Source organism: Fusarium proliferatum (assembly GCF_900067095.1).
Source record: "Fusarium proliferatum ET1 genome assembly, contig: FPRO_scaffold007, whole genome shotgun sequence".
Taxonomy (NCBI): domain Eukaryota; kingdom Fungi; phylum Ascomycota; class Sordariomycetes; order Hypocreales; family Nectriaceae; genus Fusarium; species Fusarium proliferatum.
In genome coordinates this window covers 2,263,913-2,278,563 of record NW_022194796.1, presented here as the reverse complement: position 1 = coordinate 2,278,563, position 14,651 = coordinate 2,263,913, and the positions used below count along the sequence as shown (strand labels likewise).

General features: G+C 48.2%; 7 protein-coding genes across 7 annotated transcripts; 5 read left to right on the top strand and 2 right to left on the bottom strand.

Moving 5' to 3' along the window:
* Positions 1–260: 260 nt before the first annotated feature.
* Positions 261–1,127, top strand: FPRO_07410 (uncharacterized protein; the record flags this gene model as incomplete). The annotated part of the gene is made up of 1 exon (XM_031234536.1): positions 261–1,127. The coding sequence occupies one exon, from the start codon at positions 261–263 to the stop codon at positions 1,125–1,127; it is 867 nt and encodes a 288-aa protein (XP_031084264.1).
* A 178-nt stretch (positions 1,128–1,305) lies between these two features.
* FPRO_07411 (uncharacterized protein) lies at positions 1,306–3,185 on the bottom strand (the record flags this gene model as incomplete). Its single annotated transcript, XM_031234535.1, has 3 exons — positions 1,306–1,509; positions 1,557–2,244; positions 2,293–3,185. 3 exons carry the CDS (start codon positions 3,183–3,185, stop codon positions 1,306–1,308), a joined length of 1,785 nt encoding a protein of 594 aa, XP_031084263.1.
* Positions 3,186–5,798: 2,613 nt separating this feature from the next.
* On the top strand, positions 5,799–6,603 carry FPRO_07412 (uncharacterized protein; the record flags this gene model as incomplete). The annotated part of the gene is made up of 4 exons (XM_031234534.1): positions 5,799–5,855; positions 5,908–6,030; positions 6,089–6,178; positions 6,232–6,603. The coding sequence occupies 4 exons, from the start codon at positions 5,799–5,801 to the stop codon at positions 6,601–6,603; spliced, it is 642 nt and encodes a 213-aa protein (XP_031084262.1).
* A 1,229-nt stretch (positions 6,604–7,832) lies between these two features.
* FPRO_07413 (uncharacterized protein) lies at positions 7,833–9,388 on the top strand (the record flags this gene model as incomplete). Its single annotated transcript, XM_031234533.1, has 3 exons — positions 7,833–8,902; positions 8,959–9,268; positions 9,314–9,388. The coding sequence occupies 3 exons, from the start codon at positions 7,833–7,835 to the stop codon at positions 9,386–9,388; spliced, it is 1,455 nt and encodes a 484-aa protein (XP_031084261.1).
* Positions 9,389–10,132: 744 nt separating this feature from the next.
* Positions 10,133–10,837, top strand: FPRO_07414 (uncharacterized protein; the record flags this gene model as incomplete). Its single annotated transcript, XM_031234532.1, has 2 exons — positions 10,133–10,280; positions 10,326–10,837. The coding sequence occupies 2 exons, from the start codon at positions 10,133–10,135 to the stop codon at positions 10,835–10,837; spliced, it is 660 nt and encodes a 219-aa protein (XP_031084260.1).
* A 1,282-nt stretch (positions 10,838–12,119) lies between these two features.
* FPRO_07415 (uncharacterized protein) lies at positions 12,120–12,359 on the top strand (the record flags this gene model as incomplete). Its single annotated transcript, XM_031234531.1, has 1 exon — positions 12,120–12,359. The coding sequence occupies one exon, from the start codon at positions 12,120–12,122 to the stop codon at positions 12,357–12,359; it is 240 nt and encodes a 79-aa protein (XP_031084259.1).
* An 86-nt stretch (positions 12,360–12,445) lies between these two features.
* On the bottom strand, positions 12,446–14,161 carry FPRO_07416 (uncharacterized protein; the record flags this gene model as incomplete). The annotated part of the gene is made up of 1 exon (XM_031234530.1): positions 12,446–14,161. The coding sequence occupies one exon, from the start codon at positions 14,159–14,161 to the stop codon at positions 12,446–12,448; it is 1,716 nt and encodes a 571-aa protein (XP_031084258.1).
* Positions 14,162–14,651: the final 490 nt, after the last annotated feature.

Below are 14,651 nucleotides of genomic sequence, written 5' to 3'. Positions count from 1 at the left end.
ATAAGCTCGCTAAAGAAGTGGGTGCAAATGCCTGCCAATTTCCACTAGCTTGTTTATGCACTGTCAACTATTGGCACTAATCTCTATAACTCGTCAACCTAAACCAATAGTTTATTCTTTAGACCGTTTAATGATCATCTCAGGAGGACTTTTCAAGCTGAATATCCAACCCTGTTTTCATTTAATACATCCACTTCCTTCCTCTTCCTTCCTTATTCCCAGTCTTCTTTAGTATCCTCACAGTCGTTACCTGGATCATCATGCGAGTTCTGGCTCTTCAGCTGTTGGCAGTATGCCAACTTGTCTGTGCATCACCATGCAAACCTTCTTCTTCGTCTGCTTCAGTCGCTTTATCTGCGACTTCCATTGAAGCCTCGTCTACTGCCGTTGTCTCATCTTCAACCATCGCTGATGAAACCGAAACATCAACCACGCCCTTCCCTGTTCTCTCATCGTCAACTATGACTGATGAGATTGAAACGGTTACCACTTTCTTCACTGAATTGACGGCCGTGTCCGAGACTGAGACAGCTTCTGGCTCTACCACTGATGTGACCTCTGATTCGGCTATTTCCACTATCCTGATCACCACTTCAAGTACTGAACCAACTACACTCGCGACATCCACTGCGGAACCTACAACCACCACTACAGCTGCCGAAGAACCAACCAACGTCATCACAAACCCCGGGTTCGACTCAGGTAGCACCGCCCCCTGGTACACACTCGGAGGCCGCGGCACCCTCTCCTTCACGGACGAAGATACCCACTCCGGCGAATTCTCTGGCCACTTCTATACGGCTGATTACATCAGCCCTGTCGTCCTAGGCATCGACCATCCTGTTGACGCATCCTTGATCAAGGCTGACACTGAATACCATTATTCCATCTGGATCAAGACAAGCACGGCTGTTAATTGCCAGTCACGAAGGATTACTTGTGGAGCCGGGGGCGGGTACATTTCGGGCTCCGACTGGGCTGGGCCGTATAATGAATGGACGGAGTTTACTATGAGCTGTACTTGGAGTCAAATGTTTCTGGACATGGTGCCGAGTATCCAGATTCGGGCGGAGTGTCAGAATTTGGAGTTTTATGTTGATGATGCGGTTCTTATCGAGGCGAACTAGAGAAGGCGTGCGTGGATGAAAAAATAAGAGCTCGCAGATATTCTAAGTCCTGGCTTTCTTATCCCTGCCTCTGTTATATTTCACCCCTTCCCATTATAGCTGTGCATAAATGCTGGTATTATAGAACCGTAGTTGACCTTTTATTTCTTATCTATAGAATTTATCATATAATCGCTTTTCATTTCTTCATTTGAGCCAAGTACGACTCGACATCAGACTCCCTCAGTCGGGTAGCCTTACCATTCACCTGTTCACCAATGTCAACTTGGTAAGCTCTCATCTTTTCAAGGTACTCTGGAACGAAAGCACCCAGGATTCTGATGGCGAGCAGAGCGGCATTGGTGGAGTTGTTGATGCCGACGGTGGCGGTAGGAACGCCTCGCTGGATCGAGTTAGTCTGTGCATACTGTACTTGGAGATATTACTTACAGGCATCTGAACAATGCTCAGAAGAGAGTCCATGCCGTCCAAATGGGTGGCCTTGACGGGAACACCAATGACGGGAAGAGGCGTGTAGGCTGAGACCATGCCGGGGAGATGGGCAGCTCCTCCTGCAGCGGCAATGATAACCTTGATGCCTCGGTCAGCAGCAGCAGTCGCAACATCGCCCATCTTGACAGGTGTTCGGTGAGCAGACGTAATGTCAACCTCCCAAGGAACGCCAAATTGAGTAAGAATATCAAGGCCAGCCTTGAGAACAGGGAGATCAGAGTCAGAGCCCATGGTAACCAGAACTAGAGGATCCTTGGTGGCCTTGGCAACAGCCTGTTCAGGACGAAGACTCTTGCTCTTAGCTTGAATGCGCTCCTCTCGCATATCAGCTGCCAACTTGACAAGCGGCTGAGCATATTCCTCGAGCTCCTTGATGCTGGCAGTCAATCCGGTGAGGGTGATGTGACCAATCTTGCGGCCGGGCTTGGACTGCTTGCCGTAGAGATGGGGGTAGACGCCGATGTTGCTGGCGAACATGGACTTGGCCTTTTGCACGAGAGGGATGTGGGATTCTGGTTCGGCGCCTCCGAGGATGTTGATCATGATGCTGGACGCTACATGGGGCTCGAGCTTTTCGGGGAGGGGCTCGTCAAGAATTGATGTGAGCTGCGCCTTGTACTGTGACCTAAGGAATTCTCAGCATGAAATGAGCGGAACAGTCTTGGAAACTTACATGTAAGGAACGGCCTCGATGGTGAGATGGCCAGAGTTGTGAGGGCGCGGCGCAATCTCATTGACAAGGATGTCGTTCTTCTCCGTGACAAACATCTCAACAGCAAAAACACCTCGTCCCCAGATTTTCTCAACAACACTGACAGCAACCTCCTGAGCGCGCTTGGATACCTCATCTGGTGTATCGCGAGGAGGCATGTAGACGCGCGAGCAGACATTGTCCTCGTGAACAGTCTCGACGCAAGGGTACGGCACCAGACGCTTGGTTCGGCCCTCAGTGTCCTCTGTGCGGATGACAATGACCGAGAGCTCGCGCTGGAAAGGTACGTACTTCTCAGCGTAGCACTGCAGCTTTCCAAATTCGTTCACAGCAGTCTCAATATCCTCATCATTAGCGATCTTGATGTTTCCACGTCCATCATACGAATCCTTTCGCGACTTGAGCATATAAGGAAATCCAAACTTGGTCGCAACATCCTTCAGCGCCTTACGCATCTCCTCCGCACCCTCAGCCTGGATAGCGACCTGCTCAGCGATAGGAATGCCCTGCTTGCCCAGATAATCCTTCTGCTCAAACTTATCCTGAATCAGGCGCAGGGTCTTCCACGAAGGGTAAACAACGACTTTTCCCTCTGTAGCCAACTCCTCCAGGACAGCAGTCTCAATGTGCTCTGTCTCAACGCTGAGGACGCTGCAGCTGCTGGCGAGCTCTCTGATCTTCTGGGCGTCTTTGAAGGAGCCGTCGACGTGGTATTTGCTGCGGCTGACTTGCTTGGCGGGTGCGTCTTGGGCGTCGAGGATGGCGATTTCGACTTCGAGAGGGGATGCGGCCTCGCAGAGCATACGACCGAGTTGGCCGCCGCCGAGAAGACCGAGGGCAGGTTTTCCACTCATTTTTGCTGCGTGGGATGTGAGATATGCGCGTTGCAGTGAGTGAGTGAATGAGTGGGTTTGTGCGATGAGGTCAACGGAAAAATTTAGATCGGACCTCGAGATGTGGGGCTCCGAGTGTGCTATGGATGACTCATCAGCCGTGTCTGTCAAACTCTGCCAGATAAATTTTACAGATCAGATAAGATCATGGAAGAAGGACGCCCGAAAACGGTCAACTTTTATGTGGCCAGTGCCATTTTTAATTTGTTTATAGTAGTTGGTCCCCGTTACTCAATGTTTCAGCTCCGGCATTTGGACCCCGGATGCCGTCTTGGTTCGGAAACGGAACGGGGCACGGCTCCGACCTTATCGGGTCGACCTCCGATATCGTCAACCCCGCTTATCGCAACTTCATGGCGGGGTACCCAATGGTGTTGCTCCATAAAGAAGACGGCCCAATTAGAGACTTGGTCCCAACGTGAAAGTCAATTTACTTTGACAATTTTTCCCCTTTCACTGCTTTCCATCAGTTACTATATGCATCCACACACTGACTCTATCCCCAAGTGACCATAACAAATTTGTTTTTGTGTGTTCCGGACATAAGAATGCGGCCGAGTTTCCTTGTTTAGACAGACCTTGCGATTGCTAATTGACAATTCACTTCTTTCATATGGTCCGGTAATAGTTTTATTGCGAGCTGATACAAGATAAACTAACCGTCTCTTCCAGGAACGTGCTCAGCCATTCTGTCGATATAACTGCAGTTAGGCGTTGGAGCAATACAGGGTAGCAAGAAAAGAATTAACAGTTGGTCCCTCAAAGGTTGAGTCATATAGAAGTCCTTGCATTTCATCATAGACCTCCAATCTTCATATCCTGAAGTCGCCATAAGAATATTTGTTACTAGACTTCCTCTCAGCGCCTTTAATCATGGTTATCCTTGTCATATCACTGCGGCCTGTCTCCAGATATGCGCCTTAATGGCCAATGCCTAGGTGATAGATTAAAGCAAGAACATCGACGGGATTCTAGCAACTCCAAACTGACCTGAGTGAAGCTGGCTGTCACCTCACTCTCCCAAAAAACCAGCCTGAAAGGTTGTATAAGTGCCTAGTTCCCGTAGTATATATCTAAGGTAGGGCTTCAATCTACCATTGGAGCAACCTCTCCCATTTACACAGCCGTCTTATCCTACCTAGTTATAAATCTGTGTGGTGCAGTTTGGCTAGCGGGAGAGGGCTGCACGAGTTGAATCGTAGTATCGTTCTCATCTCACGCAGAAGAGGTTGATGAGCGACCCGCGCCTGTACAAAATCCTGTCTTCCTGGGCCAACCACGCCGTCTACGTGAGGCATTATCTTGCATTATCGGTAATAGAATAGGTGCAAGAACACTAGGGTCCACGAGATGTGACTTCTGGCTGGGCCTGTAGTGTCCATGAACTTTCTTTTTAAAAAAAGAGCGTGGCATCCCCACCACGTGCTGGCAGCCCATTGAACACTTGGCAGCTTCCCTCCCTGTTACCTCGGATTTGGGGTCACTGAGAATGATGATGCTCTTTGGCGATTGCTATTTCTGATTTGTCAACAAGGATAAAGCCTATTACGAAGTGCGTATAAGATGACTTTTTGTGACAGCTATGGGGTTTAGAATAATTACTAACCCGCCAGATGGTGTTGTAAAGAGAGTGGAGTAACTTAGTAGTATGTCCATGTGCCTCTTAATAATGTGAAGGTCATGCGTTGTCCCAAATCGTGTTTAGGGAAAATATCTCAAAGCAGCTATTTCTCAGTCAACTGCCGGTAATGTAAGGGCGGCCGCAGTGGCCTTGCGGGACATTGATGCCTGCGTGTAGCGCCCCCACAGACAGGGGCATGAGCGCCAAGACTTGTAAGCCTACAGGATAAATCCTACAGTACGCTTTCCGTTATGGAGAATATACGGTGAAGATGCCGAGCGACGGTCCGGACCATAATCCAAGGGAGGGGTAAAAAGAAATGAGGCCAGGTACCAGTAATGGAGAAGATAGACAGTAAAACAACGAGTCGGGAGTTCCTGAATCTCTGAATCTCTATTGAACCTGGCATATACGTTCTTTTTCAGACTGGTTGAATTGATTTCGCAATCTCTAAACCTCAGAACTCGATGATAATAACCTATTGGATTTTACGTCCTCTTGGAAAAATAGATATGTTGTGCCCAGTAGATTGTAGATTTTTGCTCAGGGTGGATCGAGGCGGTTAGATAAGATAACCTTAAAGGCGCCTGACGGGAAAGGTGGATCTATGGTCTTGTTATTCGATGTGCTACGATATGCTTAATTCAAAGTCCTTATGGATGTCGATCATCTAGCATGGAAGAGGAAGGTGCAAGCATGAATTCCTACAAATTTTACGATGCGGCGTATACGAGTCCAAAGACCCTTGGCCCGAATTATTTCGGTAGACTCGTACGACGGCGAGCTTCACAAAGAAGGTAAGGCGCAGGCTTGAATACATCCGGGGAAAGAAAGTCAAAAATACTATAAAAGAAGACAAATTCTCTGTGCAAGCAACATCTCTGCAGCAATACAGCCAGCACTCAATCACTATTCTCCCACCTTACAATCTTCAGACAACGGAAATACTCAAGATGAAGGCTACTCTTTTCACTCTTCTCAGCACCGCTGCCACAGCGGTCTCTGCCGCGGTAAAGCTTCTCACTGATTGAAAGAAGTTCATATAGACTAACCTTACCACAGGCCCTTCCTGATGGTGTTCAGGTTGTTGACAACCCTCTCGAAGGATACAAGATTGTTCCGATGGAATGGACTGGTTCTATCAGAGAGGGAGCCGATCCCATCACTCTGACTGGTACTGATGAGGTAAGTAAATAAGCCGTAATTAGACCCTGAAGATACGAAGATACTAATGTCGACTTAGGAAGTTGTTGCTCAAATTCAGAAATTGAACCCCGACTACGTGTTTCCCGAAGACAACGTCACCGAAGCTGAGATTGAGAAGCGCAGCCAAGTAAGATCTCAAAGCATCTTTCTTATCATGAAACCTACTAACATACAAACTAGGGTCATATTATTTGCAAAGTTGGTGGCTTTGGAGCTATGGACGTACGGGCTGCTCACCGGGAAAGGAACTACCTTCGCTCGCTCGGGAACAACGTTTGCCATGTCGGCGCAGGACCTCGCACGTGCACTAAGATCGCCTGCGCTACTGGCGATGCCATCATCCTTTGCAACGACAACGGCCACGCGATTTCGCCTAGGTGCTCCTACCTCGCTGATTACATCGACCACATCATCGCAGCTTGCTCTTGGACAGTCAACAGCCCTCCTTGCACTGTCAGGCCTTGCGCTCCTTCTTGGTCTGTTCAGATGGTCCGAGGGCAACAATTCGATTCTGACAACTACAATGTCATTGTTGCCAAAGACACTTGCTAAGCTGTTCATCGTCAATTTATGCATATTTGAATGATGATGACAGAGGTGTTAGGGTTGGTAAGACGACTAGAAGGTGGCTAGTTAGAACGAAAGGGGGCAAGAGCTTGGGTTGCCAGACTATTATGCTGCCGTGCTAGGTCTTAGCTTTTCAATCAACAACCCGATTCTTCTTAGCCATTACTATCCAAGGTTTGAGCCGACGTGGACTCGGAGGCAAAATTTCGTAAACTTCAGGTCAATGCCATCACGTTGGATAGGTTGGAGACAGTACAGAAGCCAACCTGAAAGATATAGTCCGGTACTCCATCGGGTAAAGATGCCTGTAAGGCGCAGGATCTACGCAACGTATGGGCTGGTAAATCCCTGCTACGCGGAGGGTATTTCTAGTCATTTGTTGAGCCGGGATTCCAATTGGGCTGTGATAATCGTGTTTTCGATGAATCATATTGAGACTTGTCACATGAAAAGGTAGCGGCCAAGAATTGAGCAATAGAATTCTCTGTCACTGAGATAACTGAATCGGCAACTGATAGCCCCGAGACATTCCGTTTCAGCTATGACGAATGTCTGGTAAGACCGTAAGCAACTACAACAGCCACAGTAAGGATGTATCGTCTCACAACAACTTGGAAACCACTATAATGACCTGGCTAGACGGTTCAAATGACCATCCTAGCCCACAAGAGTTACGTCAACTACAGGCAAAGAGTCCGTGTTCATTGCATTTAGATGCCGCAATCACATCAAAACACGCAACCATATTCTTGACCGATACCTAGTCTGTGATCCATTGTGGCTAAAGCCTCAGGCGACCTAGTGATTACTTACTGATGTCACCTTATCAAATCTTTTCTTGATTAAGAAGCGGGAAGATGATAGTGGAGAGCTGAAAAGCGGAATATGCAGCCAGTTTTTGCATCTCCCCGAAACGACGGAGATACTGCAGATCTCCGTCCCTTTCGAACCCCATGCATAAACAGACAGCATAGAAAGACTTTGATCGAGATCCTCAAATGGATTGGCTTAGTTTGAGGCCTTCTTCGTCTATTCAATAGGCCGTCCCTGTTTCATCATTTCCGGTCTTGTTCCTACGCCGCGCGAAGTGTTCTTGGTATCGCTGCAGTATATAAAGTCAAGGTATGCTGCCTAAAAATCGATAAAAGACAAACATACTCCCATCTCTTACTTCTATCACAATATTCTATTACCCTGAGATTCATTCCTTCAAAATGGTCAAGATCGATGAAGATTTTCTCAACGAGGCCATCAAGAAAGGCCTCGACACGATCCAGAAAGGCGAGCACCTGGACATCGAAGACCCGAACGACATTGGCAAGTTTATCTTCGGAATTCTTGCATCAGGTCTTGAGCTCATTCCCGGATATGGCGACGCCCTAGCCGCTATTCTCAACCTCTTTTCTTCCCTCATCTTCCAGCCCAAGTCGGCCACAGACATTTGGGAGAAGCTGTTCAAACGCATTGAACAGATGATTGATTCCAAGATCGAACAGTATCATTTGGAGACTCTCAAAGAAAAATTGACAGGCCTTGACGCCGCCATTAGTGATTTCTCTACCCTGGTCAAAAAGCATGATGAGGGCAAAGACGTGACCACTTTGCTTCTCGGGTGCTTTGCATCCCTGCATCAGACGATGGTTATTTCCATGAGCGAGTTCACATCTCCCAAATACGGTGTGGCGTCGCTGCCATGGTTCGCTCTCGCAGCGACAATGCACCTCAAGCTATTGGGCGACGGCATCCAACATGGTCGAAAATGGGGCTTCTCTGCTGATGAAGTCGAGTTTCTTCAGGAGACTTTTGATAAGCTCACGACAGAAACTGCGGCAGTCTCACATGCGGAAATCGCGTCGCGTCACAAGCTATTTCTAGAGAATCTCATGCTAGACGACTCCAAAATGAGCTCTGTCCCTGCAGAGACCCTAGAAAAATGGAAAGCTGTGCACTCGTACCTTTCTGCGATGGACGATGCGACTCATGCAATTCCTGCCATTGATACCTCAAGCTATGTAACATACGCCAAGGCGACCTACCAGGCAGGACGTGACAATGTTAAACCCGAATGGCAGGGACTATCAGGCGATGACATTGGAGCTAAAGATGGCGCCATCTTCAGGGCCAAGATGCAGTACGATGCGAATATGACTATTCACGTCCTCAATTACGCCGACTTTTGGCCTTACCTGGCAGGCAAGCCTCTTACGGAGGAAGCACTGGTAAATTTAGACCGCGAGATCTTTGCGTCTCGCGGCCGCTATGACATTTGGGTAAATGGTAACCCGTGGGTAGACAAACCCTTCCCCCCCGTCAAACGGGGAAACAATGATCAGATCACAGCTGTTTACGTAGGAGGCTGCAGATGAAGTACGGTGATACCTGGGGAACGGCGTATGGCTCTGCCACGGTAGATCCAGCCAGTACAACAAACTTGGACATCAAAGCAGGAGATTATCTCTATTGGCTTGATGTTTGGTTCGGCCAGAAGCTGGGATGTGCCCAGTTTTGGTTGAACACTGGGAACAAACTCCGAGAGGTGGGAAGGAGTGGGAGTACTATGGGGGACTTACGGTTCGCCGATCACCAGGTCACGAGTGTTTACGGGATCAACTACGAAAGCCATCCCCCTTCCGGTTTGGAGGGCATCATTGTTGGGTTTAGGCCGCTATTTCTGAAGTGGGATTGACGGTCATAGGTCTACGTTGCTCAGCTGAACATCGATGTCGAGACTGTCCATGAGAACTGGAATACCAAGTTGCCAAGAACTTGACTGAGACCAAATACTAGTGACAGGGTGCATAAGATGAAGCGAAAAGAAATGTCGGCTGAGTCCTACGGCCATGATTTATATAATTCTTGTATACGGAGGCAGCCGCGAAAAGTTCTTGCCTAAAGGGACTTACGCCACAGTTACTCACTTTGCTAGATACAAGGAAGTACATAGACTAATTTTAGCTTATAGAGGGATCCCTCTATATCTCTGCTATAGTTATAGGGACTATAGAGGTAACTACCTTATATAGCTTTTGCTTATTCCCCTAGAGCGAGATAATGATCAGCGCCTCTCATTAAGAATAAAGTATCTCCTGTATCTGTGGCTAGAGAGCCTCTTCAGCTACAGTTCCTGTAGGCAAGGACTTTTCGCGGCTGCCTCCGTACAGATTGGGGAAATAGCTGAATGGCGGTGATTGTAGCAGGACTGTTGACAAGATGAACGTGCTGGGAAGATTAGGGTTCAATACAATACAGGGGTCCTGTCTGGAACCTGGAGCTACCCTGTCTAGCCAGTGCGGCTGAGGGGTCTAGATCAACGCCTCGCGGAACTATTGATTCGAGTATCGAATGATAATGTTCAACTACCGAGCCCACGGGGTTTTCATCGCCCCTCGATTTGTCTATAAGAAACAGGCATATTCCCTATTGGTAACTTTTCCCTTGAACTTACATCGTAGTTATTTCCCAACATCATTCTGCATTGTCAGTCGTATAAACGCCCAAGTTGTAAATCGCGACCATGGTCAAATTAGCGCTTCTTAGCTGGCTGGCGGTCGCTGCCCCTGTATTCTCCGCACCAGCCGATGCTCACAGCCCTCTCGATGCACGAGCCTGCACTACACCAGCAAATACTCTCAAAAACCCGAGCTTTGAGTCCAGCGCTCTCGGTAAATTATTCCCCAAACTATCTCCGGCATGGCTAACCCACTAAGCACCATGGGTATTCAAACCCACATACGTCAAACTCGGCAGCGCAACAGTCGTGAAATCCGGTTACAAAAGCGACCGCGCGATCCAAGCAGCCGGAACGTCCGGCTACAACGACCCGACAAGCTACAACAAACTCTTCCAGACCTTCAAGATCTGCAAAGCGGCGCGCTTCCAACTCTCATGGTCCATGATTCTCCCCAAGAATAGCGTTGGGTACACCGCGCCCGGCAAACCTGGCTTGTTCGTCGAAGCTAAAGCTCCTGATGGTCTGTCGCATTCAATGGGCTCTTTCAGCTTTGATACCAAGAGTTTCAGCAGCAATATATATACGCCGAGCTTTAAGGGCACGCATAAGGCTGATCAGTGGGTGAATTTCGTGGCGGACTTTCCGAACTCGCAGACTGGTACTTGGACAATTTCTATGGAGTGGTATGTTATGGGACCTGGGGCGAAGGGGACCAAGACTTCGACGCTGAAGTTCAAGATGGATAACTTTGTTGTGAAGCCTAAATGATCCTGTCCAAAGTTTTTAGTCGATGATGAGAGTCGTTTACAACGTAGCTTCTTTAATCACTAGTGTGTTGCATTGTTTATCACTCTATGCGCCGGGTCATCTTTTTTCTCTGTCCTTTCTGACTCTATTGTCACACAATTGTCCTCCATCACTTCCTGTGTCTTCTGCTACGATAGTCCTGAGCATGCTGCCGTAATCTCGCCAATGAACCTTCTCCCTCATGGCTACCATGTAGACCTGTCCCCAAATCTATGGTACACGTGCGGTTGGGCAGTTCTGGGTCGCTCCCGATCGTCAAAGGTATACATAGTGAGAACCACTGTAGTTTTTTGTATTCTGATTTCGAGTTATACCCCTGAAGAATGCTTGTCTTGATGGGAGTGAGCCTGCTACGATCAATACTCGCATTCGACTGCTGTCCGAAGAATGATGCTTCCGACTTGGTCTTGGTTAAATCTGCTTGGCTGTCGAGCCGAACGTCGGAAACAGTACACGGCATACGGATGAAGTGGTCAGGTGTCAGGTAAGCACTCGAGATCAAACCCTACGCCAAGACCTTCAGTGCCCTATGCCGCGTAAACAAAAGAACTTGGAAGTGTTCCACTATGAATTCGGCCATTCGTGTACGGGAATATGAGCCATGATGGAAAGGTCGGAGTGCTTCGAGACGTAAAAGAGAAGGGCATGGAGTTTTTTCATATCCAGGCCATGAATCTACGAACATGGAGATCAAGGTAAACCATGATTTCTCTGGTTGTGCAAGCAATTCGGACAAATTTGCCACAATTCCTGAGCGCTTTCATTCAATTCCAGTTTATATATCGAATACCTTATTCAAGCGCCACGAAAAGCATTTTTAAACTTTGAAGGTCGGCCGGCGATGGGCATTACCTCTTTCGTCTGTTCCTGGCTAACTCTAGTCTCTGTATGAGAAAATGACGTATTTGATCTACATGCAGATCTCTCGCCACACGATGTCTTTCAAGTCAGAGAAGAGTCTGGGGAATGATGTCTAAGTCAGATCAGGTATTTATAGAGGACTGACTCCCCTACCTGTTGACATTCGCGAGATGTTCCTTACCAAGGCCAAGTGATGGGCCACTTCGAACATGAGATCTGCTCTAATTTAAGTTCTCAGCCACAAGTCGCGACTTCAAAAAGCACACCTTGCTCTTGAGACACCGAACTCCCTGTCTCTGATATCAGAATCATCTATCATCTCTACCAAATTGACGCTCTTCAAGCCCACCACTCCGAATCTTTCAGCATGTAATCTTTCAGCATGTTGGATCTCAGTATGCTAGACTGGCTCGTCAAGAGGCTCATCGGTGGTGACGAATTCTATGGTCTACATGACCCTGAAGCCATTATTGCGAAGGGACGGGAACTCGATCGCAAGTCCAGCTACATGTATGGCAACTCCTACGAGAAAGAAGCCCGCAAGAGGGTAGCCACATTAAGGGTAGCAATCGGGAATCACGACGGGGGCGGTAGTACAGGAAGGAGCAGCTATGCGCACTGAAATCAAGAACTTATCAATGGGTCAGGATATCGTTGGAGGGACACGGGGACATTTTGCTTCTTGTATTTAAGGATTAAAGGCATATTCTATACTAAGACAATTTCTGAAACTTGCAATCCTTCTAGCAGCTCTTTTAGACGATAAGCGTAACCTCTGGAGGTGCTCTCCAGAACCTCCGTGCTTGGTATTGGCAAAATATGGTCTTTCTTTAGGCGGTGTAAGAATTTGGCGTAATTGCTGGTTAACAAAGCATCATGACTAATCCCAACATGGCCAGCTCGCTCGTAGCCGTCATGTCCCGGTTTCTTGATAACATGGATGCCACAGAAAGCAAAGTTGTTTTCGAGATTGACACCCAGTGGGATGACGAACCCGCCACAGAGAGGGGGCCATCTTGTAGGTGCTGATCCATCTAAAGGGCTATCGGGCTTGTAGTTGTTAACACAAAGCTCTTCGCGGTGGATATCTTCCAATGGTGTGACTGTGTAGCTAATGTTGCCATTCCATACCCTCATAGGTGTGACCTCGGTTGACAGTAAGGACTTGACATCTATCAGGGGAGCTTGTAAGGTAATTGAAGACGTTGAGCAGTCTCCCATGTGGCTCGGGCCGTTAGGCATATATCGGACCTCCTGAACAACCACAGACTGGAGTGGACTCCAAATCCCGTCCCACATTACCTGCGATGAGACAGAAGCCCATGACCACGAAGGGTACCAGGCAAGTCTCGGTTTTCTGATCGTCGGCGTGGGCCAGACCATCCATAGGAGATCGAGCGGGAGATGCTTTTCCCAAATCCCAGCTAGATATCTATCATCCAGCCGTGTGCGTTGCATACGTTGAGCAACTCCAGCTAGTGCAATCGTCTTATCTGAATCATAGGTGAGATTCAATCTGGAATACTCTAGAACTGTCCGGTGCCATGTGAACTGGTCCTTATCACAAATATCGCTGTTGGCGCAGCCAAATAGCGTGGGCTTAAAGCTATCGCCGTCATTGTAATCGAGGTCGTTGCAACCGCTTTCGCTTCGTTGTGAGGCTTGGCAAACCCAGATAACCTCCTCGTTGCAGAAATGCAAGACGCGCGGCGAGAGCCTCATCTCTTGGTAGATCCATGCACGGTTGAGTAGCGGATAGCTGTGATTATTTTCTAACTGCGTCCAGTGATCTGGAAATATTGGAGGCCGTTCACGGACGTAGATATCTTTATAACCAGGAACTAGCTTGGCCACGTATCGAGGGCTAGTCTCCGAAAAGCAACCCTGGGACCCATCACGGGACTTTGTAGCTGCAACAGTAAGGAACGAGTGCTGATAAACATCTGCCATTTGAGCTGCTTGTTCTCTCCAGTCTTCTGGACTGTCCTGAATTATACAAAGCGAGTCGATCCAAAGATAGAGAATGCCGAGACTTCGGCATATGTTAACAGCATCGCGGAACGTTTTCGACAGTTGATCCAAAGGCACTTCTGTTTTGAACGTGCCAAGTGTTAGTGTTGTCGTTTTAACAATGTTGATCTTGCCCCAGCAGTGACTCAGGCACGCGTAGCGTAGTTTCTGCCCGAGATTCTCTCGCAGAACCAGGGCTCCATTACTCAGGTCTAGTAATCTCTTTGGGCAGATGAACGAGGCAGACTGATCATTGATCTGTGACTGACATCCATCGTGTGTATCCAGGCACTCCCTTATCCATGACTGGACTGTGGTGGTCGTCGTCTGGAATTCTGTAGTGCTGGGGAAACGACCTAGAGGCAACCGTCTGATACCTAGCTCAGCACCTTCAACACCTGTAGCAAGAATCATTAGTGCGTGGTCCAAATTGCCGCAATGACTATGTCAACATGATTCGATGTCTCAGGTGTAAGCTTCGCCGCGGTTACTTGTGATTGAGAAACTTAATGATAGAGACTTGCCATGCTGGTTGAAAACCTCCAATAAGCACTCGCCACCGGACCAATGAACTTTAACGCAGCCATGCACTTTCTTGATGTCCCGGACATTGATATGTGCTGCCCCTTTGCTGATGCACTTTAAAACGAACGTGCATCGAGCACAATTGGCTTCTGCTGCTTCCACTAACTCGTCGTACGTGCAGCCTTGATCATTACTATTGGGGGGTGCCGGGGGATTACAGACCACGCAGGCCATTCTGTTGTTATCAATCAGAGAGCACAGTGCCTTGGCCTGAGAAAGACGGGTCTATGGGGAGTCGAATGATGCAACAAGACAGCGCTGGAATTGGAGGATGACAAGAGAACGAGCCTTGCTTTAATCGCATTGACGATGTAGAGCA